The 26,206-nt window shown below is 48.0% G+C and overlaps 1 protein-coding gene across 1 annotated transcript; it reads left to right on the forward strand.

Moving 5' to 3' along the window:
- The first annotated feature begins 13,774 nt into the window (after positions 1 to 13,774).
- LOC143793060 (mesotocin-neurophysin MT) lies at positions 13,775 to 25,028 on the forward strand. Its single transcript, XM_077279655.1, has 3 exons — positions 13,775 to 13,963; positions 23,416 to 23,620; positions 24,850 to 25,028. The coding sequence occupies exons 1-3, from the start codon at positions 13,832 to 13,834 to the stop codon at positions 24,897 to 24,899; spliced, it is 387 nt and encodes a 128-aa protein (XP_077135770.1). The 5' UTR covers positions 13,775 to 13,831; the 3' UTR covers positions 24,900 to 25,028.
- The last annotated feature ends 1,178 nt before the right edge of the window (positions 25,029 to 26,206 follow it).

Below are 26,206 nucleotides of genomic sequence, written 5' to 3' on the forward strand. Positions count from 1 at the left end.
GGAGTATGTCGTCAGATAACGTGGGGAATGATGCTGCGGCGACGAGTGCCGCTGTACCTTCAGTTAGCGTGTCTGTTGCCAGTCAGACAGGGGAAGCGGAAAAAGATACCTCAGTGCGTTTGGATGATGCGGCCCGTGGGGAGGTATACGTTTGTTTCGAGGGACCGTTGGGAGCACACTTAAAAAGTGAAACTAGGGATACAATTTGGAAAGGGGAATACGTGGAAATATTCTCCTTATTAGCACTAGAGCGTTTTCAATTGGACAGGCTGCGCAAAGGTGATTTAAAAAAAGAGGAAGAAGAAAAGAGGCGTTTTAGGCTGATTCCTAGGACGTTTTCTAATTGGTTACAGGCATTCGCCATTTTGGCGAGTGTGATTGGTGAGAGGTCCCCCGAGAACTGCTCGGGGCTTTTTTGTTACATGGATGCGATTGGGGAAGCTTATCGGACTTACGGGGGCCAAGGTTGGCTCAGATATGATGAGCAATTCCGGCAACGGAAGGCCATTAGGCCCAGTATTTGGTGGGATCACAAAGATATAGCTTTGTGGATGAAGGTTATGGTCCCGTCACGCTTCGGGTCAGGCAGCCAGTCGTTTCTTGGAAGCGCTGGGGGTTCAGGGCAGTCGGGACACTCAGCGGCAATGCAGAGAGGACTGTGCTTTGTATTCAATGAAGGGTCATGTAAATTTGGGGGAAAATGCAAATTCAAGCATGAATGTGCAACTTGTGGGGGACCGCATGGGTCATCCAAATATTTTAAGGGTGGCAGACAGAGAAGCGGAGATGGTTCTGAAAAAAGGAATGACGCCAATTCGTCTGGATGTGATGGTGCCATTTCTAAATAGGTACCCTGATTCACCAGCTGCAGTTTTGTTAGAAGGAGGTTTTCGGGATGGTTTCCGTATTCCATTCGTGGATGCGGAACATAAATTTTCCACAAAAAATTTGAAATCGGCTTTGCAATTTCCTGACGTGGTTGCTAAAAAGCTGGAAAGCGAAGTTAAATTGGGCAGGATGTCCGCCCCTTTTCCAGTGGCGCCTATACACAATCTGAGGGTTTCCCCGTTGGGCGTGGTACACAAAAAGGAACACAATAAATTCAGATTGATTCATCATCTGTCCTTTCCGAAAGGGTCCTCAGTAAATGACGGAATTGACCCTCAGTTATGTTTGGTGATTTACACTTCATTTGATGCTGTATGGATTGGGTGTGGGTATGTGGGGGTGGCGCACTGTTGGCGAAAACGGATATCGAAGCGGATTTCAGGCTACTACCGGTTCACCCGGAGAGTATGCATCTCCTGGGTTGCTATTGGGATGGAGGTTTTTACGTTGATCGATGTCTCCCCATGGGTTGTTCCCTTTCCTGCGCGTACTTCGAAACTTTTAGCACCTTTTTGGAGTGGGTGGTGAAAGACGTGTCGGGCTTGAAATCCTGCATTCACTATCTGGATGACTTCCTGTAGGCCCGGCTCAAAGTACTGATTGCTCGGTGCTATTGCACACTATGGAGAGAGTGTGCAAGATTTTCGGGGTTCCTTTAGCTGCGGACAAAACTGTGGGTCCAGTCACTGTTTTGAGTTTTCTGGGTATAGAAATCGATACCTTAGGAATGGTGTGCAGGCTGCCTGGGGAGAAGGTTAGCGCTCTGAGCGAAGAGGTGTCTAGGGCATGTAGTGCTAAAAAATTGAAGCTGAGGGAGGTACAATTTTTGCTTGGCAAATTGAACTTCGCTTGCTGTATTATGCCTATGGGAAGGGCATTCTGCCGCAGGTTGTCTTTGGCGACCAGGGGCGTTCGATCTCCGGTTCATTTTATCAGACTAAAGAAGAAATTGCGTGAAGATTTGGCAGTATGGGCAAATTTTCGGGAGAATTACAACGGAAAGTCTATCTGGATAAAACCGGTTGTGAATTCAGATTTGGATTTCATCATTGCCGTGGTGGATGATCGTGGTTTTGGTTTGTTTTTTCAAGGCAGTTGGTTGTTGGCTGAATGGCCTGGTTTCTGGCGGGTGCAAGGTTGGCTACAAAATCGGGTTCTTCCTCATTTGTTCCCTATCGTTGTTGCGTTGTCGTTATGGGGTAACAGTGTGCGAGACAGGAAGATTCGTTTTCCATGTGGGTCCGATGCAGTTGCCGTGGCGATAAATTCACTGTCGGCTGATTTACCGGCGGTAGTAAAAATTTTGCAGCGTTTGGTGTTTTTGGACTTATCTTTGAATTTGTGGATTGTGGCGGAGGTCAGGTCGATGGCTTCTAACCCTGTCTCTGTTGCTCTTTCTCACTTGCAGGGAGATCGTTTTCGAGAATTGGTACCTCAGGCGGAGTCGACAGGCCGGGAGTGCCCAGCGGAGTTGTGGAAGCTTCCTGGCGGGCAGTAGATTATCTGTTTCAGAATTCTTTATCAGCTAGGTCTTGGAGTCAGTATCAGCAGGCATGGGGTATTTGGGAAGAGTGGGGTGTTGCTTTAGGGGCGGGACTACAGGATGAGAGCAGATTATTGTTGTTGATCGGGCATTTTAAAGAATCGGGTCGGTCCGTGTCTAGACTGAACAAGTTGTTGGCGGGCATTGCATTCGGTTTCAAGGCTCGGGGCCTTAAGGACGTCACAAAGTCTTTTTTGGTAGTTCAGACGTTAAAGGGATGGAGAAAAGGTTGGGCGGTGAGCGATAAAAGACGCCCGGTATCATACGAGGTATTGGGCAATCAGTTAGCTTCGGTCTGTTCATCGCAATGGGAAATAATTCTTCTTAAGGCAGCCTTCGCATTAGCGTTCTTTGGAGCCTTCCGGTTAGGGGAGTTGGTCAGCCCCTCTAAAAGAACCAAAGGGGGTTTGTTGAGGGAAGACGTGGACGTGTATAATGATAGGCTAGTTATTCGGCTTCGATTTTCTAAGACAGACAGTCAAGGTAAAGGCTGTAAAGTGGTGTTATTTAAGGTGGACGGTTCCCCGTTATGCCCGGTCCTGTGTGTCAATGCTTTCATGGGGATGGGCGGAGGATTGTCCAACCCCCTTTTGGTCCATGAGGACGGTTCCTTTTTATCTCGATTTCAGTTCATAGCGGTTTTTAAGAATTGTTTGATCGCAGGGGGAATTTCACCAGGGGATTACAGTGGGCACTCATTTAGGATCGGCGCAGCGACGTAAGCTGCCAGGAGGGGCCTGGGCGAGGAGGTGGTAAAAAAGATCGGTCGGTGGGAGTCGAGGAGATTCATCTCCTATATCCGCCCGAACTTGGTCTAATGGTTTAATAGTTGAGTTGTTTTTTTTCTTATTGTTGTGTTATCGGCCGGACTGGGGTTCTCAAGAGAGACAGCGATTCTGCGGTGGATCGGAAAACGTGGAATGATATGGAGCCAGCTTTTGCCGCAGTTCCACCAGTTTGTTCGTTTGGATTGAGCTCCGGATGTGGTAGTAATTCATTTGGGCGGCAATGACTTGGGCAAAAGGCCCTGTAGGGAATTGATAAAGGACATAAAGTTCGACATTTTAAGACTTTGGGCGGCGTTTCCGAAATTGTTAGTTGTCTGGTCGGATATTATCCCGAGGAAGGTGTGGCGAGGTGCTCGCTCAATTGAGGGGATAAATAAGGCCAGAATAAAGGTAAATAGGGCGGTATCTCAGTTCATGGCGCGGAATGGGGCATTGGTAGTGCGTCATGTAAATTTGGAATCCGGAAAGGGCGAATATTGGAGGGCAGATGGCGTTCATTTAAATGCAATCGGGGTTGACATGTGGTGTCTCGCTGTTCAGGAAGGAATTGAGATGGGTTTGAAGGTTTGGAGGGACACAAATGTTTGAGGTGTCAAAACATTTATGTTGGTGGCGGGGGAGGGAGGTCCTCGAAGTTGGTGGAAAAAGGGTAATGGCGGATTCTAAGGGGGGGGACCTCTAGTGGTCCTGGACTCCCCCGGAGTGGATTGCGAGTGGATGTGGTAGATCAGCCCGTGGAGGGGCTGATTAAAGGATTTGGTAATCGGTTGGTTTGGCCGGGTTGGTCATTATCTGCCTCCGAGCTGGTGCTTAGCGGCTGGAGGCAAGACTAAGCCTGGAGGCCAAGGTACACAATTTGAATTTCTGCAAGGTTATTTTTGAGGCTTCGAGGACCACCACTCCCTGGGGGGATATTGTTTACATGTTGTATTTATGTTTAATAAAAGGCTGCTGTGGCCATTTAATCCAAATCTGGTGTAATGTCGTTATTCAGGAGGGGATCTTACGATAAGGCAGTTTACGAGAGATCCGATGCAGTAATTAAGGTTAGGCATTTAAGTCAGTAAAGGCGGTCATGAGTCACGTGTACCCCTTACGTCATGACCATCAGTGGCATCATTGGAAGCTCCTAGGTTCCAATGCAAAATTGCAAGATTCTTGATCTTGGCGGTTTTGGGAACTGGAGATCATACAGCTGCCTAACTTTGGCATCAGAGACATTAGAGTCGCGATGGTGCTTCACTTCTTGACAGTACCCATGACAAAAGGTAGGGGTCCCATACTAAAATCAAAATGTTCTCCCTCCTGCAGACATTTGTTTTGGAAAATGGTATCCTGACTCTAAGCTGTCCTATCAGTGGTGTCATTAGAAGCTCCTAGGTGTCAATATTACAACATTCTTGATTTTGGGATTTGGTAAATGGATGAGATAGTTTTGCCTTCAGCTGCCGAGACTATCAAGTGCCTTTTTTTTAAGACACATTCCAGAAGGCTGGAAGGCATCCTGACATCGAAAGGATCAATCTTCTGAGTAAGTACCATAAATCCAACTTAGAAAATTACGTCCTGGCTCCAAGTTCTGCCCATTAATGGTGTTCTTGGAAGCTCATAAGTTCCAACACAAAATTGTAAGATATTTGGGAAACAGAAAATCATGCATTTCTCTGCCTCATTTATCTTTACTCCTTTACAGGACCTATTCCAAAAGGTTGGGACCCATAGTTAAAATAAACCCTCTCCTGAATACCTACAATTGATCAACGTTACCAAAAGTGTGCCCAAACTCCAAGCCCTGAACATCAGAGGTGTAATCAGAAGCTGCTAGGTTCCAGTGCAAAATCTCTCTTGTGCCTCTTCAATCTTTGCACCCTTTTAATCCGTGGGAGGTAAAGTAATCATCGGTGATCATAACCCACACAGACCCTATAACCCCTAATGCCAACACTGACTCGCCATCCTCAAGGACACCCTCTCAGTGGATCTGCAGGCTCACTACTAGCCCAATATTCTGTAGTTGTGGCGTAGTTCTCCTCCAAGACAATGGCCCCAAATTCAGATCTGATAGACCATGAGTGAGACAGAAGATAATGGTCACGAAATTTCTTCCACGTAAGAGGATAGCAGTGATATAATAGTGATTCCTGGGTGGGCGGTTGGTATGGATTTAGCCCCGGGGGGCACAGCAGCTGCACTCTGCACCTCTGGATGTATCCAGCATCAGGGGAACACTCTCTATGTAAACTGTCGACACATCTGGATTATGAGCGTTGCGTATTGAAGGCTCCTGATGGATATGGATAAATCAATAATGGCAATATACGGCATTGATTTTAGTCCAAACCCTGCAGCACTCCCATCATCTTCACCCAACGCTCTACGAGACATCAATGTGCTCATGAACAGACATGCAACAGAAAGTTTATGAATATGGAGTTATCTGATGATAATACCGCCACATAGTCAATAAATATTAACTCTATACTGTTACAAAATATGTGTAATAAAAATTATATTGTGGTAAATCGATGTAAATACTTTTATGTCCAAAAAAGACAAAAGTGTCCTAGGCGTGATACCTATACTTGCTAACCAGAAAAATGATATTTGCAAGATTTCAGTGCACCAAGGCTTCTTCAGCTGACAGGTTTGCAAATGAATGACTGAGTTGAGCCTCTGTGCTCCAAAAATCTTGCAAATATTATTCTTCTGGTTAGCCAATAAAGGTATCACTCCTAGGGACACTTTTGTCTTTTTTCGGGCATAAAAGTATTTACATTTATACTATTATCAATAAAACTCATTGGACAAAAAACAATATTATTTGTTGGAATAATGATTATTATTGCATATATTGCAACAACTACTGTTTACTACTGTATAATAGTGCACGTGTCACAATCCATGTTTGGATTTGTGGCAGCTCTGGTTCCACTGTAGCTTTTTTCCTTTCAGGACCAGCGAGGGTTAATGTCAGTGTTTCCCCTGCTGGCAATCTGCTGTAACTGCAGAGTTGCTGGGTCAGCTGATGTGGGTGGTGACCACTCCCACCATCCTTTAAATAGTCACCTGATGCATCAGCTGACTGCTGGTGATAGAGTTTCTCTATGGAGACCAGCAGTGCAGTTGCAGCTCTCTGGTGTCAGCTGCTTCTGGTGTTTGGAGTCCTGTTTCTGTGTCATTTGCGGTGTGGAGATTGGCAGCGGAGTCTGGAAGCTAAATGTTGTGTTTATTCCTTGTCCCTTTCATGTTTGTCACTGTCCTCTGTGTGGTACTATCTGCAGTGGTGAGGCTAGCGCCCCTTGCCGGCCAGTGCACTAGCCAGGGCATTGCTAGGTGACAGCGAGGGACAAGGATCCTGATGGTGGTGGGGGAAAGACCCACTTAGGGCGTTAGGGGAGTGCAGGGACAGGCTCGGGTTTGAGCTCAGGTGGTGACCATCCCCCATTTCCCTATCAGTAGGGCCTTCCTCTCCTCATTTCCATCTCGTTGTGTGAGTGTTGTGCTGTCCGCTGACCGACCCCTTGTTGGGTCGTGTCACATCGTGACATTACGAGTTTCTGTCTCCAGCAATAGTGTTATGTTGCCAATAAAGCACTGTAAAAAAAACAAAAAAAAAAACACAACAGGAAGTTCCTGCTCACTGTACAAGATGAGCACATTTGACTTTTACTTTGCAAGGTGACAGACAACATGCTACAATCCTAAGCTATAAGAAATAGCAGTGGTAAGATGTGTTATCTTTGTTCCTGAATAAATATATATATTCAGTGTTGAAAGGCTGGACGGTACAGAGATTAATCTGCTGCCAACAGGTTATGGGCTCAGAAACCCAGGAACCCAAAGACACAGAGAAAACAATAGTGTACTAAGAAGAAGCAAAGATGACCTTCAGCAGCAACTCGGTGAAGTTCACAGTGCCGAATCTAACTAACCAGAACTACCAATACTGGAAATTCAAGATAAAGATGCTGCTGATAGGAAAATGTACGTGGAAATAGACACAGGAGTCTTGACCTGACCTATTACCAGAAGACTGGGTAGTGAAAGATCAAAAGCACAAATCTCCCTCAATAAAGATGATCAGATTGTGCATGTATGTGTGAAACTGCAAAAGAAATGTGGGGACAGCTGCAGAAAGTGCATTAAAGAATAAAATAGGCTCTATTTAATGAGAAAGCTGTATCAGTCTAAGCTACCTAAGGGCCAAGATATGCATGATTACATAAGGAATACTCTAGAAATTGTGGCATGCATGCATGACATTGGGGAACATCTAAAGGATTTCCATGTTGCTACACTACTACTAAGTGGTCTACCAGAAAGCTATGACACACTTGTAACCGCACTAGATGCACGCCCAGATTATGAGTTTGCATTGGAGTATGTCAGAGGAAAGTTTGTAGATGAGTACAAGTGAAAGACAGAAAGTTTCTGAAAGGGAAAATGTACAAAAAAAAAGCAAGTTCCTACTCAGTGTGTGTGTAACTGCAGCATAGCTTTACATTCACAAGATTATATCTTCCTAAGCTATAAGAAATACCAGTTGTAAGCTGTTATCTTTGTTCCTGAATAAATATATATATACACTGTTGAAGGCAGGACAGTACAGAGATTAATCCGCTGCCAACATTATATATGGTAACACTACATAAAAAATACTGCCACACTACGAGCACTACACAGTGAGAGAATAATATTGCAATCAATATGGCTCCCACCATCCCAGTATTGGGTGAGTAAATAATACCGCCACACCATGACTTCTCCATAATGACAGAATAAAAGCACCACACATTATACAAATAACCACCACACCACAACTCCAAACATTGTCAATAAACAGTGATTAAATAATATTGCCGCCCCATAACCACTACTATTACTAATATATAGTGAATGAGTAAAAAGAAAGAGAGGTTTGGTCGAAGGCGGCTCACTATAAATGCTGGGGGTATGCAGGGGCGCGGACTCCATCCATCCTGACCAGACGTTTGTAATCCGTAACGGCTGCTGATAGGCGGAAGAAGGAACAAACCGGGAGTGTGGCGCAGGTCAGTACGTACTCCTGTCCTTGTGTCCGATACTGCGAAATCTTCCGGAAGTGGTATAATAAGCGATGAGTTTGGCACTCCGAGCCCCATAGCAGCTCTCTATCCTGCCTACCAAATGTGCCGCCTGCGGGAGAATATGTATGGTATGATGGATGACCGCCCTGTTCTCCCCGATATAATGGTGGGAGATTCATTATCCTATTGATGAAAGATAATCCATACCCTGCTCATTGATTTCTAAGGGACGGTGTAGACGATGCCACCTGGGGAGTGCTCATCTCAGCACCCGAAAATAATGAGCCCTCCCCAGTATACAGGAGAAGCATCTGCAATATATTACTGACCTGGGGCGCTCATATAAAGTGCCGCAGATTGTATCATCAATGGCCCGGTGCTCAGGCGCAGCGCTGACTGCACATATGTCTGCTGTGCTAATGTACAGCTGTGATACTAGGCTGTGTATCTAAGCCTATCATATCTATCAATGTCTGCGTGTATCTAAACCTAACTATCTACATGCGGGATACACCCGAAAGTTACATAAATTGTGAGTTATTACAGATTACTAATTAAATATTGAATGGAGGCTCATTCACCTGCTGAGACTATAATGAGGGCAATCTGGGCTACTGTCTGGGGCCCAACACTTTGGGGGGGCCATTAGGTCTCCTGGACCCATATGAGAATACCAGAACTAATAAAGCTCCATGAAAGTTGGGAGCCCTGCTGAAGACTTTGCATTGGGGACCACAAGCTCCAAATTAAGCTGTAGCATGCGGGCGCTGCAATAAAGTCATTGCGCTATCTGTGTCATTCAGTAGGATCCTTGCCCGTAGAGACACCGCACAGGATCATATATAGGTGAGCTGTATAGCACTGTGCCTTATTACGTAGTGTCCTTTCTTATTATGCATGTCACTGTCCATTTTTACATAGTGTCCTTCCTTATACATAGCGTTGTCCCTTATTATATAGTGTCCTCTCTTATTAAGTAAAATGCCATTCACTGTTACATAGTAACAAATAACAAAAGAATGACCGTCACTTCCAAGTCAGGAAACTGGAGTGCACAGGTGCAAACTAAGAGCAGCCATCTCCATATAAATGAAACGCCCGCCAGGGAGTACTCGGTACTGGGTCCGGTACTCAAAGGGGACGTCACCGTGGTGGCGATCCGGTCCGTGGCCCTGGGCGCCCATGTTAAAGGGAATGTCCTTAAAGGAGTTTGGAATAAAGTTTGTGTTCGTGACACCACCTGTGGTATTCGGTCAGTGGGGACCGACGCTGCTTAAAGGGGTCCTCTGGGGTGATGTTATGGCAGCCAGGATGGTATAACTTCCCACAGATGAAGTATATCCCCAGGGCGCCTGGTGTATAGGTGAGGATGGTGAGTGGTGCAGTAAAAAATGGAGGACACAGGGTTTCCTCTCTTTACCTGGTTTACTGAAGACTTCAGGCAGCCACAGTCCAGGGCACCAGATCACAGGTACATGTAGGGTCTGGTCGGCTTGGAAGCGAGTTCAGAGTCCCCTTTAACAGGTGGAGTTAGAAGCCTTCCTACTAGCGCGGTGGTGTTGTAGTCCCTTACTGCCTATGGCGTCTGGCTAGGTCCTCACAGTTCTCTCTGTCCTCCTTAAAGGTGGTACATAAACCTGTATGACAGGTGCCTCGAACCTTTTTACACGGTCTCTATCACGACCCGGGCTCTATGCACCACTGTGTCTCCTGGGTATTAGGGCAGACAGGTTACATGTAATCCAGGTGTCCTGCCGGTTTCTGATGTGAGTCTTGGAGACCCTCACAACCTCGGTCTTCCGGCTACCGGTATCTGCGCTTTACAGGGAGGTAGCCCAATCGCAGCTGTTCTCCCCAGTTGTCACTTGCCTGTGCTTCACTCTCCTGCACGCTCACTACAAATTTGTCCGTCTTTCTTTGTTGTCTCTGTCCTTCAGGAGCTGCAGCACCTTCTTGTGGCTGCACGGCCCTTCTGCTTCCTCCCCCTCTGTCTCTCTGACAGGAACTAACTGACTTTCCCTCCAGACCAAAATATATATATATATAGGGGAGCCACCCACAAGCTGGATCAGAGCTCCCCCTTCTGGCCTGGAGTGTGAACATGTTGCATGCTTGTGGTTACCTGATGAAGAAGATCCTCGCTCACCTCCAAGCGGGACATCACTCTCCCCATGAGGAAAGCAATGCCACTGTAACAACCAGGCCAGGACCCTGGGGTATTACATATAACAAACAACAAACAAAGTTTCACTTTGTAGTGCTAAAAAATGTAAATATGAAATATATGAAATGTGAATAGTATTACTGCTCTAGTTAATAAGAAAAATGCTAAGAATCTACATTTTTTCTTATTATCTAGAGCAGTAATGCTATTCATATTTCATATAATTCATATTTACTTTAATAAATCAGCTTCCTGTCAGCGAGATGCGGTTCCCACTCTGTCAGATGACAGCACGTGAGCCAGCAGTTGTGACCAGTGGTAAAACGCAGGCGTCGCTGATGGGAGTATTCACCAGCCGACACCTGCAGCCCTCAGCTGTCAGCTTTATCATGGCCGGTAATCAAGAATATAGGGGTCCCCATGCCATTTTTTTAATTTTTTAAATAAATACGTAAACCGGCGTGGTGTCCCCCCTCATTTTTGACAACCAGCCAAGCTAAAGCAGACAGTTGGGGGATAGTATTCTAAGACTGTTAAGGGACCATCGATATTGCCCCCAGCCTAAAAATAGCAGCCCACAGGCACCCCAGAAAAGGCACATCTATAAGATGCGCCAATTCTTACGCTTTGCCCGGCTCTTCCCACTTGCCCTGATGAGGTGACAAGTGGGGTAATAGGTTTGGAGTTGATTTCAGCTGTTTTATGGCCGCTGACATCAAGCCCAGGGCTTAGTAATGGAGAGGCATTTATAAGACGCCCCATTCCTAATCCCATAGTTAGATTGTAAAAAATACACAGCCAGACTAAAGTGCTGTATTTGAAATAAAGACACTGACACCTTTATTTTAATTAAAAATGAAAAGTTATAATTCACCTTTACACCTACCGTAGTGACTGAAGCCCATGTCACCTGTAAAGGACAGAAAATAATAAACCACCATACTCCTCACCTGTCCGACGAGAAGCTAATACTCCGATGCCCATGTCACCTGTAAAAGACAAAAAATAATAAACCATATTTCTCACCTGTCCAACGAGAAGATAATCCATATTTGTCCCACGAGGATCCTGGATGATTTGGAGAGCAGTCTAATAGATGCATTTTTTTCTGGGACAGCTGTGGGTTGCTATTTTTAGGCTGGGGGGGCAATATCTATGGCCCCTTACTGGCCTGAAAACACCAGCCCCCAGCTGCCTGCTTTAGCTTGACTGGTTGCCAAAAATGAGGGAGACCCCACACGTTTTTTTAAATTCTTTATTTAAAGAATTTAAAAAATGGTGTGGGACCCCTCTATTCTTAATAACCAGCCATGTTAAAGCTGACAGCTGGGGGGCTGCAGCTGTCGGTTTTGCCTGTGCTAGTTATCAAAAATAGAAGAGACCCCACATAATTTTTTTTAATTTATTTATAACACAGGCACCAGCTAATGAATACTCTCATCAGCCTCGCCTGCTCTCGCTGCTATCAGCGACAGTAGGCATACGCTGATGAGGGTAGTACTGTTTCATCAGCCGACGCCTGTGACTGGGAGTAACCTTTTTACCGAGAGTCACAGTTGCTGGCTCACGCGCTGTCATCTGACAGCATGGGAACTGCAACGCTCTGACCAGCGGTAACAATCATACCGTCAATCAAAGCTCGTGTTTGTCACGTTGTCACGCAGATGACAGCGTGGCAAATAATCGTTAGGGCCTCCCATTCATCTGAATGGGGTATGGGTTTGGGTTCGAGTTTGGGTACTGTTTTGGTACCTGAACCAAACTTTTTTTAAATGATCAGCTTAACCTGAATATCCACGAGTTCGCCCATCGCTACTCATGAACATTAGGTAATGTAAGAGAGGCCTTTGGTTGCTTAGAGGTTACCTTGAGTTCCTTTGTGACATCAGTGATTATTAGACGCCTTGTTTTTGGAGTTAACTTCGATCACTTCTGGGGAGAGTAACATAGTAACATGGCCGTGAATTCTCTCCACTTGTACACAGTCTGACTGTGTATTGATGGAGTCCAAACTCTTCATATATTTTTTTTTTTTACTTTTTCCCGACTGCTGAGCCTAAAACAATTCTTCTTCTGAGGTCATTGGAAATATCTTTATTTCCTGCTATCACACACTTTCACTAATGTGCTGTAAAGATCAGACTTTGATAAGTTCCTGTTCCTTAAGTAAAAACGGGACACCCACTCAGACCTGATTGTCACCCATTGATAGGAAACACCAGATTCTAATCTCACATTTACATTATCTGCTAGTCTTAAAGGATGACATACTTTTTGCCACTCGCATACATCCACAATTTAAAACATGTCTGTCTGTTTTCATTTTGACTCTATTTTTCTATCTATCCTCTATCTATCTATTATCTATCTATTATCTATCTAATATCTATCTATCTATCTATCATCTATATATTATCTATCTAATATGTATCTATTATCTATCTATATATTATCTATCATTTATCTGTTATCTATCTATTTTCTATCTATCTATTATCTATCTATGTATTATTTCGTTATCTATCATCTATCTATTAATCTATCTATTATCTACATATTATTTATTTATCTATTATCTATCTATATATTATCTATTATCCATCTATTATCTATTTATTATCTATTATCTATCTATCTATTATCTATCTATATATTTATTATCTATCTATCATCTATCTATTATCTATCTATTATCTATCTATCTATCTATCTATCTATCTATCTATCTACCTATCTATCTATCTATCTATTATCTATCTATCTATCTATCTATCTATCTATCTACCTATCTATCTATCTATCTATTATCTATCTATCTATCTATCTATCATCTATCTATGTATCTATCTATCTATATATCTATGTATTTATTATCTATCTATCGACCTTTTCCTCAGTCGTCCCCTCACCCCCATTTTGCCGCGTTCCTATAATATCACATTTAGATGGAATCTATTTTACTTGTAGATGAAGAACATTTTTTCGCTCTTTCTATTTCGGGGCGAGTGCGTCTGATCGTCGGTACGAAGCTTAAGAAGGTTGTGACCACTCATAAGAGGAGAAGCCGCCCCGCGCTGACCCTGAGGACGGGCGTAATTGGAAGGACACGTCTTACTCCTGGCTGCATTATTTCTTTACACGTTCTGGAAATTTTCTTAAGAAATGATCTGTTCTCCGGTGACCTCACATCTTCAACCTTGGGTTATTAATTGAGGAATTTGGTATCATGATCGATGTGTTCGTGTGACAGTAGTATTCATGACGTTCCCGGAGGATGGGGGCGGGGGGCGGAGATGTGTCCGGCAGGGAATATATATATATACACTAAGGTCCCTGTCCAGATGCAGAACAGCCCCAAGGAACATCACAGATCGCTGGCGTCATGGCAGCCATGTCTTACAGTGGACTCGCCATCACCTACTTCTGCTTTTTAGCCTTGTCGTCGGCGTGTTATATACAGAACTGTCCCATAGGAGGAAAGAGGTCGGTGATAGACTTCATGGACGTCAGAAAGGTAAGAGGCTTTATGGCAGCAGACTGACTCTGAGCAGACACTTTCCAGTATAGGACACTGTAGAGGACTCTTGGTGGTTTCTCCTCCTTTTCTTGAACCTTGCCTATCAGGGAAGATGGACCCTTCTCAGAATTGCTCCTATGAGTTCCCCAATTCTCTCGCCACCCATTTTGTGAGGTTATATGAATTAGAGGTCCCGTCTTCATTACCCACTATGAGGACTGTTCCTAGCTGTGGAGGACTTATTACATTGACATGATACATTGATTAATAATTTTAATGGTGCAATACCCAATATGTCCTCTAGAGGCGCTGTAGGGAAATAGCTCAATTGCTGTTAGATTCCTAGCTGATCGCCAGAGATTCCAGCAACCAAACTCCCTGTGAAAAGCTTATAATTCGGAGACATTTCTAGAAAAAAAACAGGGTTTTCCAAAGCGGAGAGACCCTTTAATGTCAACTTTAAGGCAACTCTCTACTTGTTATCATGATGGCAGCACTTTGTGATGATTCATTTCACATTATAGTGAGTCAGCGCTCCGTTTTCTTGACAGGGCTATGAACGGATACATTTCTGCCTTTAGTCATAGCAAATCTTTTGGGTTAGTTGCCCTTCCTGGTTATTTTTGCACACTTTATGGTTCACTTTATAAAACAAAAAAGTTCCAAATTGTTGTACTAATATTATGAATTCCATAATTTTCCATTTCTTTATAATAAAAAAGTAACAGAAATCAAGATAAATCTCCCCTTGAGGTGTAAAGTAGAACATGTAAATATCAGGCAGGGGCCACTAGGGGGAGCTTGTTGTTCAGCGTTTTTCCATAGAGCTCAATGATAACACAGAGCATTTCAGCTCCCTCTAGCGGTGGCTGACGGTAATCAGCATGTTGTATTTTTACATCTTTGTAGAAGCAGAGGGTTTGGAGCTTTGTATCAGAAAAACGGAGCTCCGACTACTATCAGGAGATATTAAAAAATAATGTGGACAGTATATAGAAGAGAGGAGAAATGGGAATATTCAGCATGTCCATCCAGTGTAAGTAAAATAGCCAAAATTTATTGGAACATTTTAAAAAACAATATTAAAAAAAGAGAGAAGAACCCTCTTTGCCTGATGCGTTTCTGGCGCCAGAAATAAATTTTGGCTATTTTACTTACACTGGATGGACATGCTGAATATTCACATTTCTCCTCTCTTCTACTTCAGCTGAAAATCACCAGCAGGTACGGCACCCACCAGTTACATTTACTTGCAACGGCTCTCAGATGTATGTCTCGGCGTGTCAAGCTTCAATCCCTCCCCCTCCTCCTTTTTCTGAATTGTGGACAGTATATACTTTTCTGTAGGATACAGTCTAGCTCTGCTACATCTGGATGCATGTATGTAATATCAGTGACTACCATGTATTGGGGTAACTAGGATTCTTCTCCCCTGTGCTTTACACTGCAGCTTTGCTTGTTCTCTTTGGCAGTTGTGTATAGGCAACAACTACATCGAGAGCTGGGTCCTAATATATTGAAGAAAGTCAGAGGTGATCTGAAATGAAACTCCTCTGCCTCCTGTGCTCCTCCGTGCTTTACACTGCAGCTCTGCCTCCTCTGCTCCACCATGCTTTACACTGCAGCTCTGCCTCCTGTGCTCCTTCATGCTTTACACTGCAGCTCTGCCACTTGTGCTCCTCCGTTCTTTACACTGCAGCTCTGCCTCCTGTGCTCCTCCATGCTTTACACTGCAGCTCTGCCTCCTGTGCTCCTCCATGCTTTACACTGCAGCTCTGCCTCCTGTGCTCCTCCATGCTTTACACTGCAGCTCTGACACTTGTGCTCCTCCGTTCTTTACACTGCAGCTCTGCCTCCTGTGCTCCTCCATGCTTTACACTGCAGCTCTGCCACCTGTGCTCCTCCATGCTTTACACTGCAGCTCTGCCTCCTGTGCTCCTCCATACTTTACACTGCAGCTCTGCCTCCTGTGCTCCTCCGTTCTTTACACTGCAGCTCTGCCTCCTGTGCTCCTCCATGCTTTACACTGCAGCTCTGCCACCTGTGCTCCTCCGTTCTTTACACTGCAGCTCTGACTCCTGTGCTCCTCCATGCTTTACACTGCAGCTCTGCCTCCTGTGCTCCTCCGTGCTTTACACTGCAGCTCTGCCTCCTCTGCTCCACCATGCTTTACACTGCAGCTCTGCCTCCTGTGCTCCTTCATGCTTTACACTGCAGCTCTGCCACTTGTGCTCCTCCGTTCTTTACACTGCAGCTCTGCCTCCTGTGCTCCTCCATGCTTTACACTGCAGCTCTGCCTCCTGTGCTCCTCCATGCTTTACACTGCAGCTCTGCCTCCTGTGCTCCTCCATGCTTTACACTGCAGCTCTGACACTTGTGCTCCTCCGTTCTTTACACTGCAGCTCTGCCTCCTGTGCTCCTCCATGCTTTACACTGCAGCTCTGCCACCTGTGCTCCTCCATGCTTTACACTGCAGCTCTGCCTCCTGTGCTCCTCCATACTTTACACTGCAGCTCTGCCTCCTGTGCTCCTCCGTTCTTTACACTGCAGCTCTGCCTCCTGTGCTCCTCCATGCTTTACACTGCAGCTCTGCCACCTGTGCTCCTCCGTTCTTTACACTGCAGCTCTGACTCCTGTGCTCCTCCATGCTTTACACTGCAGCTCTGCCACCTGTGCTCCTCCATGCTTTACACTGCAGCTCTGCCTCCTGTGCTCCTCCATGCTTTACACTGCAGCTCTGCCTCCTGTGCTCCTCCATGCTTTACACTGCAGCTCTGCCTCCTGTGCTCCTCCATGCTTTACACTGCAGCTCTGCCTCCTGTGCTTCTCCATGCTTTACACTGCAGCTCTGCCTCCTGTGCTCCTCCATGCTTTACACTGCAGCTCTGCTACCTGTGCTCCTCCGTGCTTTACACTGCAGCTCTGCCTCCTGAGCTCCTCCGTGCTTTACACTGCAGCTCTGCCACCTGTTCTCCTCCGTTCGTTACACTGCAGCTCTGACTCCTGTGCTCCTCCTTGCTTTACACTGCAGCTCTGCCTCCTGAGCTCCTCCGTGCTTTACACTGCAGCTCTGCCACCTGTTCTCCTCCGTTCGTTACACTGCAGCTCTGACTCCTGTGCTCCTCCTTGCTTTACACTGCAGCTCTGCCTCCTGTGCTCCTCCATGCTTTACACTGCAGCTCTGCCTCCTGTGCTCCTCCATGCTTTACACTGCAGCTCTGCCTCCTGTGCTCCTCCGTTCTTTACACTGCAGCTCTGCCTCCTGTGCTCCTCTATGCTTTACATTGCAGCTCTGCCTCCTGTGCTCCTCCATGCCTTACCCTGCAGCTCTGCCTCATGTGCTTCTCCATGCTTTACACTGCAGCTCTGCCTCCTGTGCTGTGCTCCTCCATGCTTTAAACTGCAGCTCTGCCTCCTCTGCTCCTTCATGCTTTACACTGCAGCTCTGCCACCTGTGCTCCTCCATGCTTTACACTGCAGCTCTGCCACCTGTGCTCCTCCATGCTTTACACTGCAGCTCTGCTTCCTGTGCTCCTCCATGCTTTACACTGCAGCTCTGCCTCCTCTGCTCCTTCATGCTTTACACTGCAGCTCTGCCTCCTGTGCTCCTCCATGCTTTACACTGCAGCTCTGCCTCCTGTGCTCCTCCATACTTTACACTGCAGCTCTGCCACCTGGGCTCCTCCATGCTTTACACTGCAGCTCTGCCTCCTGTTCTCCTCCGTTCTTTACACTGCAGCTCTGACTCCTGTGCTCCTCCATGCTTTACACTGCAGCTCTGCCTCCTGAGCTCCTCCATGCTTTACACTGCAGCTCTGCCACCTGTTCTCCTCCGTTCTTTACACTGCAGCTCTGACTCCTGTGCTCCTCCTTGCTTTACACTGCAGCTCTGCCACCTGGGCTCCTCCATGCTTTACACTGCAGCTCTGCCTCCTGTTCTCCTCCGTTCTTTACACTGCAGCTCTGCCTCCTGTGCTCCTCCATGCTTCACACTGCAGCTCTGCCTCCTGTGCTCCTCCATGCTTTACACTGCAGCTCTGCCTCCTGTGCTCCTCCATGCTTTACACTGCAGCTCTGCCTCCTGTGCTCCTCCATGCTTTACACTGCAGCTCTGCCTCCTGTGCTCCTCCATGCTTTACACTGCAGCTCTGCCACTTGTGCTCCTCCGTTCTTTACACTGCAGCTCTGCCTCCTGTGCTCCTCCATGCTTTACACTGCAGCTCTGCCACCTGTTCTCCTCTGTTCTTTACACTGCAGCTCTGACTCCTGTGCTCCTCCTTGCTTTACACTGCAGCTCTGCCACTTGTGCTCCTCCGTTCTTTACACTGCAGCTCTGCCTCCTGTGCTCCTCCATGCTTTACACTGCAGCTCTGCCACCTGTTCTCCTCTGTTCTTTACACTGCAGCTCTGCCTCCTGTGCTCCTCCATGCTTTACACTGCAGCTCTGCCTCCTGTGCTCCTCCATACTTTACACTGCAGCTCTGCCTCCTGTGCTCCTCCGTTCTTTACACTGCAGCTCTGACTCCTGTGCTCCTTTATGCTTTACACTGCAGCTCTGCCACCTGTGCTCCTCCGTTCTTTACACTGCAGCTCTGACTCCTGTGCTCCTCCATGCTTTACACTGCAGCTCTGCCACCTGTGCTCCTCCATGCTTTACACTGCAGCTCTGCCTCCTGTGCTCCTCCATGCTTTACACTGCAGCTCTGCCTCCTGTGCTCCTCCATGCTTTACACTGCAGCTCTGCCTCCTGTGCTTCTCCATGCTTTACACTGCAGCTCTGCCTCCTGTGCTCCTCCATGCTTTACACTGCAGCTCTGCCACCTGTGCTCCTCCGTGCTTTACACTGCAGCTCTGCCTCCTGAGCTCCTCCGTGCTTTACACTGCAGCTCTGCCACCTGTTCTCCTCTGTTCTTTACACTGCAGCTCTGACTCCTGTGCTCCTCCTTGCTTTACACTGCAGCTCCGCCACCTGGGCTCCTCCATGCTTTACACTGCAGCTCTGCCTCCTGTTCTCCTCCGTCCTTTACACTGCAGCTCTGCCTCCTGTGCTCCTCCATGCTTCACACTGCAGCTCTGCCTCCTATGCTCCTCCATGCTTTACACTGCAGCTCTGCCTCATGTGCTCCTCCATGCTTTACACTGCAGCTCTGCCTCCTGTGGTCCTCCATGCTTTACACTGCAGCTCTGCCTCCTGTGCTCCTCCATGCTTTACACTGCAGCTCTGCCACTTGTGCTCCTCCGTTCTTTACACTGCAGCTCTGCCTCATGTGCTCCTCCATGCTTTACACTGCAGCTCTGCCACCTGTGCTCCTCCATGCTTTACACTGCAGCTCTGCCTCCTGTGCTCCTCCATACTTTACACTGCAGCTCTGCCTCCTGTGCTCCTCCGTTCTTTACACTGCATGCCTCCTGAGCTCCTCCATGCTTTACACTGCAGCTCTGCCACCTGTGCTCCTCCGTTCTTTACACTGTAGCTCTGACTCCTGTGCTCCTCCATGCTTTACACTGCAGCTCTGCCACCTGTGCTCCTCCATGCCTTACACTGCAGCTCTGCCTCCTGTGCTCCTCCATGCTTTACACTGCAGCTCTGCCTCCTGTGCTTCTCCATGCTTTACACTGCAGCTCTGCCTCCTGTGCTCCTCCATGCTTTACACTGCAGCTCTGCCACCTGTGCTCCTCCGTGTTTTACACTGCAGCTCTGCCTCCTGTGCTCCTCCATGCTTTACACTGCAGCTCTGCCAGCTGTGCTCCTCTGTGCTTTACACTGCAGCTCTGCTTCCTCTGCTCCTCCGTGCTTTACACTGCAGCTCTGCCTTCTGTGCTCCTCCGTGCTTTACACTGCAGCTCTGCTACCTGTGCTCCTCCATGCTTTACACTGCAGCTCTGCCACCTGTGCTCCTCCATGCTTTACATTGCAGCTCTGCCTCCTGTGCTCCTCCATGCTTTACACTGCAGCTCTGCCTCCTGTGCTCCTCCGTTCTTCACACTGCAGCTCTGCCTCCTGTGCTCCTCCGTTCTTCACACTGCAGCTCTGCCTCCTGTGCTCCTCCGTGCTTTACACTGCAGCTCTGCCTCCTCTGCTCCTCCATGCTTTACACTGCAGCTCTGCCTCCTGTGCTCCTCCATGCTTTACACTGCAGCTCTGCCTCCTGTGCTCCTCCGTGCTTTAAACTGCAGCTCTGCCTCCTCTGCTCCTTCATGCTTTACACTGCAGCTCTGCCACCTGTGCTCCTCCATGCTTTACACTGCAGCTCTGCCTCCTGTGCTCCTCCATGCTTTACACTGCAGCTCTGCCTCCTCTGCTCCTTCATGCTTTACACTGCAGCTCTGCCTCCTGTGCTCCTCCATGCTTTACACTGCAGCTCTGCCTCCTGTGCTCCTCCATGCTTTACACTGCAGCTCTGCCACTTGTGCTCCTCCGTTCTTTACACTGCAGCTCTGCCTCCTGTGCTCCTCCATGCTTTACACTGCAGCTCTGCCACCTGTGCTCCTCCATGCTTTACACTGCAGCTCTGCCTCCTGTGCTCCTCCATACTTTACACTGCAGCTCTGCCTCCTGTGCTCCTCCGTTCTTTACACTGCAGCTCTGACTCCTGTGCTCCTTTATGCTTTACACTGCAGCTCTGCCACCTGTGCTCCTCCGTTCTTTACACTGCAGCTCTGACTCCTGTGCTCCTCCATGCTTTACACTGCAGCTCTGCCACCTGTGCTCCTCCATGCTTTGCACTGCAGCTCTGCCTCCTGTGCTCCTCCATGCTTTACACTGCAGCTCTGCCTCCTGTGCTCCTCCATGCTTTACACTGCAGCTCTGCCTCCTGTGCTTCTCCATGCTTTACACTGCAGCTCTGCCTCCTGTGCTCCTCCATGCTTTACACTGCAGCTCTGCCACCTGTGCTCCTCCGTGCTTTACACTGCAGCTCTGCCTCCTGAGCTCCTCCGTGCTTTACACTGCAGCTCTGCCACCTGTTCTCCTCCGTTCTTTACACTGCAGCTCTGACTCCTGTGCTCCTCCTTGCTTTACACTGCAGCTCCGCCACCTGGGCTCCTCCATGCTTTACACTGCAGCTCTGCCTCCTGTTCTCCTCCGTCCTTTACACTGCAGCTCTGCCTCCTGTGCTCCTCCATGCTTCACACTGCAGCTCTGCCTCCTATGCTCCTCCATGCTTTACACTGCAGCTCTGCCTCATGTGCTCCTCCATGCTTTACACTGCAGCTCTGCCTCCTGTGGTCCTCCATGCTTTACACTGCAGCTCTGCCTCCTGTGCTCCTCCATGCTTTACACTGCAGCTCTGCCTCATGTGCTCCTCCATGCTTTACACTGCAGCTCTGCCTCCTGTGGTCCTCCATGCTTTACACTGCAGCTCTGCCACTTGTGCTCCTCCGTTCTTTACACTGCAGCTCTGCCTCATGTGCTCCTCCATGCTTTACACTGCAGCTCTGCCACCTGTGCTCCTCCATGCTTTACACTGCAGCTCTGCCTCCTGTGCTCCTCCATACTTTACACTGCAGCTCTGCCTCCTGTGCTCCTCCGTTCTTTACACTGCATGCCTCCTGAGCTCCTCCATGCTTTACACTGCAGCTCTGCCACCTGTGCTCCTCCGTTCTTTACACTGCAGCTCTGACTCCTGTGCTCCTCCATGCTTTACACTGCAGCTCTGCCACCTGTGCTCCTCCATGCTTTACACTGCAGCTCTGCCTCCTGTGCTCATCCATGCTTTACACTGCAGCTCTGCCTCCTGTGCTCCTCCATGCTTTACACTGCAGCTCTGCCTCCTGTGCTTCTCCATGCTTTACACTGCAGCTCTGCCTCCTGTGCTCCTCCATGCTTTACACTGCAGCTCTGCCACCTGTGCTCCTCCGTGTTTTACACTGCAGCTCTGCCTCCTGTGCTCCTCCATGCTTTACACTGCAGCTCTGCCAGCTGTGCTCCTCTGAGCTTTACACTGCAGCTCTGCTTCCTCTGCTCCTCCGTGCTTTACACTGCAGCTCTGCCTTCTGTGCTCCTCCGTGCTTTACACTGCAGCTCTGCTACCTGTGCTCCTCCATGCTTTACACTGCAGCTCTGCCACCTGTGCTCCTCCATGCTTTACACTGCAGCTCTGCCTCCTGTGCTCCTCCATGCTTTACACTGCAGCTCTGCCTCCTGTGCTCCTCCGTTCTTCACACTGCAGCTCTGCCTCCTGTGCTCCTCCGTTCTTCACACTGCAGCTCTGCCTCCTGTGCTCCTCCGTGCTTTACACTGCAGCTCTGCCTCCTCTGCTCCTCCATGCTTTACACTGCAGCTCTGCTTCCTGTGCTCCTCCATGCTTTACACTGCAGCTCTGCCTCCTGTGCTCCTCCGTGCTTTAAACTGCAGCTCTGCCTCCTCTGCTCCTTCATGCTTTACACTGCAGCTCTGCCACCTGTGCTCCTCCATGCTTTACACTGCAGCTCTGCCTCCTGTGCTCCTCCATGCTTTACACTGCAGCTCTGCCTCCTCTGCTCCTTCATGCTTTACACTGCAGCTCTGCCTCCTGTGCTCCTCCATGCTTTACACTGCAGCTCTGCCTCCTGTGCTCCTCCATGCTTTACACTGCAGCTCTGCCTCATGTGCTCCTCCATGCTTTACACTGCAGCTCTGCTTGTTCAGAGCAGCTGTTGCATATAATACAGATCTGCACTATGCCATGTGATGGTGGGGGTAGTAGTTGGTAGGAAGGGGCACGTAAGAACCATGATGGTAAGAACCAATGGTGCTGATCACTGAGCGGGGAGGATGTGAGGTTCATTGTGGAGGCAGAAATTACAAAGACAACTCGTCCCTCCCATTTTATAGAAGATGTAGCAGTGCTGAATATTTTTTTGTTGATAGGATTTCATGAAGTGGCCATGAAACTTAATAAATAACAAACTCAGCTCTGCTACATCAGTAAGAAACCAATTGATTAATGAATGTAAACTCTGCTGTGACACCATCAGCTCTGCTACATCTGTGTTCAGTGTTTCATAAACCTGACAAATGAATCACTCTACAGGTGACACATTCCTCTCTGCTACATCTGGCCTCATGCTAAAGCTTTGTTGTACTTTTATCAGTGCAGTGTGGACCGATAACTTCTCACGACAGCACCTGATAAATGACAAACACAGCACTGCTACATCCGCACCGCCGTGCCGGAGGAAATGTTATAGAATGATCAGGAAACTGTCAAGGAGCAAAAGAAAAAGACCAAATCCAGCCCTGCTACATCTGAGTTACAATATTATTAGTGAACCATCACACAGCAGAGGGTTCAATATAATGTATCAGTGCAGGATAGTGGTCTCTGACCTATCACTTGTGGGACTATAACAACCAGCATGCCTAAATAGAAAGTCAAAAACATTGATTACTGGTGGTATGTGTCGCACAGCGCCACTCTCTGGCGGAGGCTGGTACTGCAGGTGATGATGTCTTCTCTCCTTTTTAGTGTATTCCCTGCGGACCGAGGAACAAGGGTCACTGCTTCGGGCCCAACATCTGCTGCGGAGAGGAGCTGGGCTGTTACTTCGGCACCACCGAGACCCTGAGGTGCCAGGAAGAAAACTTCCTCCCGTCACCCTGCGAGTCCGGCAGGAAACCGTGTGGGAGCAATGGAGGAAACTGCGCCGCCTCCGGCATCTGCTGTAATCACGGTGAGAGGCGAAACGGATCAGTCACGGAAGACGCTGCCGACTGGGCGCTGCTAAGGGCAGTGGTGGAACTCATGGGCCCCGATGCCATAGCTCCAGCGGGGCCCCCAAATAGCCTAAATCTTTAATAGCAATAGTCTTTTTCTATAGGCCAAAGGGACTTTTAGGGCCCCCTAGGCTCCAGGGCCCGGGTGCGATTGCAACCTCTGCACCTGTCGTAGTTACGCCCCTGACTGAGGAGTCTAAGGCAGGGGAAAGGGTTTATTGTGGTAGGAACCCGAGGAGCTGGTATTGTCTGACATACAGGTGTACATCAGTCCAATCCATAGGTTTAATCTTGAGGATTGGCCATGAATATTTCCAGCCACCTCCTGGGAGGCCCCAAATATCTGCAGAATAGAATAGGACTGGGCTGCAGTACCCGGCCCGGCCACAGGGAATGCTGTTCCTTCATCCTGCCAATCAGCCGATAGGATTGGGCTGTAGTACCCGGCCCATCCACAGGGAATGCTGTTCCTTCCTCCTGTTGATCAGCCGGTAGGATAGGACTGTAGTACCGGGCCCGGCCACAGGGAATGCTGTTCCTTCATCCTGCCAATCAGCCGATAGGATTGGGCTGTAGTACCGGGCCCATCCACAGGGAATGCTGTTCCTTCCTCCTGATGATCAGCCGATAGGATAGGACTGTAGTACCCGGCCCATCCACAGGGAATGCTGTTCCTTCATCCTGCTGATCAGCCGATAGGATTGGGCTGTAGTACCCGGCCTATCCACAGGGAATGCTGTTCCTTCCTCCTGTTGATCAGCTGGGAACTCGATCCCCACCAATCAGATACTCACTTCCTGTTCTCAATATTAAGATTCCGAAAACCCTTTTATGTCATCGACCTATGCTTTGGACATTACAAGGATTCTATTAAATTCCCGGATTTTAGCCCATTAATATTTTTAGCCATGATAAGTGTCCTGTAAACACAGCTGAAGGTTTGTTACAATGTATCAGTGCAGTTCTATGGATTTTAAAGCTCATATAAGACTTTCTTCACTGATACATTGTAACAAACCTTGTAATTAGTTCTAGAAGGTTTTCCAGTCTCTGTCCATCACCCATAACCAGTAATGGACGATGAGAATCCCGCCAGGAGCCATAATACGATGGCAATGCGCTGACGGGCTAGCCGTTATAATGTACGGGCCGCTATTATAATCCTCCCTCGTGTTTTTCCCCGCAGAGAGCTGCACGATGGACCCGGCCTGCGAACAGGATTCTGTATTTTCTTAGTCGGTGTCTTCACAAATGGTAAAACGTCTCCAGCACAGACACTGAGAGCAGTGATCCCACCACACAAGAAGGAGGACCCCCGCCGCCGTGTATAGATGTACTGTACAGTGAATAAAGACCTGAAACATGGCCACGCGTGCGTCTCTGCTTCATCAGTGCTGCCAGCGACTGCCCCAAAACTGATCCCCTGTATGGGGGATGAGCAGAAATACAGAAATACCAGTGGTGCTCTGCTGCCCTCTAGTGGTAGAATGCTGACCATCATCATGACATTCCTGTGTATATATGTATACAGCAGAGTGCAGGGGGCTGCAGATAACTGGGGGCCCGGGGCACAATCCGTAGAGGGGCCTCATGCTGCCAGTTCAGAAACTAATAATGGCCATATAGAAATATGGCCGGCTAGTCTGACTTTTACCTGCAGTGATGGGTAGTGATGTCCCTGTTATCTAGAGCATGAGGAGGAGTAACCAGGAGATGCCGGGCCCCTACAAGACGTCCTGCCCGGATGGCGACTTCTGCAGCGCTGACATCTAATGGGTGCAGAGAACCTGTAACATGAAAGACGGCCTGCAAGCATTTCACTTTGTTTAAAATGGAAAATTCCTTTAAATAGTTATTCATCCCATACAAAAAAGAGGTCCCCTATCCATATGATGGAGTGTAGCGTGCTGATTGCTGTGATCCGACCCCTGCGACCTCCAGCGATCCTGAGATCGGGGCTCCGCAGACCTGTCCTGAATGGAGCGGAGATGATCGTCTGCAGCTCCATCCATGGTCGATGGGGCTGTGGAGAACAGAGTTCAGCTATTCGTGTAGTACATTAGATAATGGACAGTGCAGAGGACAATCATACACATCTCCGCTCCATTCAGGACAGGTCTCCAGATTTCAGGACCCCAAGAGATCAGCAAGCTATGTCCCAGCCGATGCACACCAGAAACCTGGTTTTGTTGGGAATATTCCAGCCTCCATGGTGGTCTATGGCAGCGCAGCAGATGTCTCCTTGTACTGAGGCTGCAGGTCTTCTTCTCGCTCCTCCAGTTTTATACTCCAGCGATTCACAGACACAGATAGCTGGTAATTTGGGGGCTCTTGAGTGATTTCCCCTGATGAAGAAGACAGGGGCAAACAAAAATTCAAACAGTTCTCTATTACTAGACACAGAAACAGGGAGCACAGATGTGAGGGACACCAGGGCCGTAGTCGTGGCTGAGAGTATTTGTTTATACGCGCTGTTACGGGTTCCTTCTCCGGTGCCACACAATCAACAGAGCCAGCGAAGAGTGAACAATCCCAAGACCTTA

Source organism: Ranitomeya variabilis, chromosome 1, assembly GCF_051348905.1.
Source record: "Ranitomeya variabilis isolate aRanVar5 chromosome 1, aRanVar5.hap1, whole genome shotgun sequence".
In the NCBI taxonomy this organism is placed as follows: Eukaryota; Metazoa; Chordata; class Amphibia; order Anura; family Dendrobatidae; genus Ranitomeya; species Ranitomeya variabilis.

Bases quoted from the DNA above. Each gene is read 5' to 3' on its own strand.
- LOC143793060 (XM_077279655.1), top strand. From the start codon at position 13,832: ATGGCAGCCATGTCTTACAGTGGACTCGCCATCACCTACTTCTGCTTT. The intron at 13,964-23,415 runs GTAAGAGGCTTT...TCTCCTTTTTAG, and splicing joins ACTTCATGGACGTCAGAAAG to TGTATTCCCTGCGGACCGAG. The intron at 23,621-24,849 runs GTGAGAGGCGAA...TTTTCCCCGCAG, and splicing joins CGGCATCTGCTGTAATCACG to AGAGCTGCACGATGGACCCG.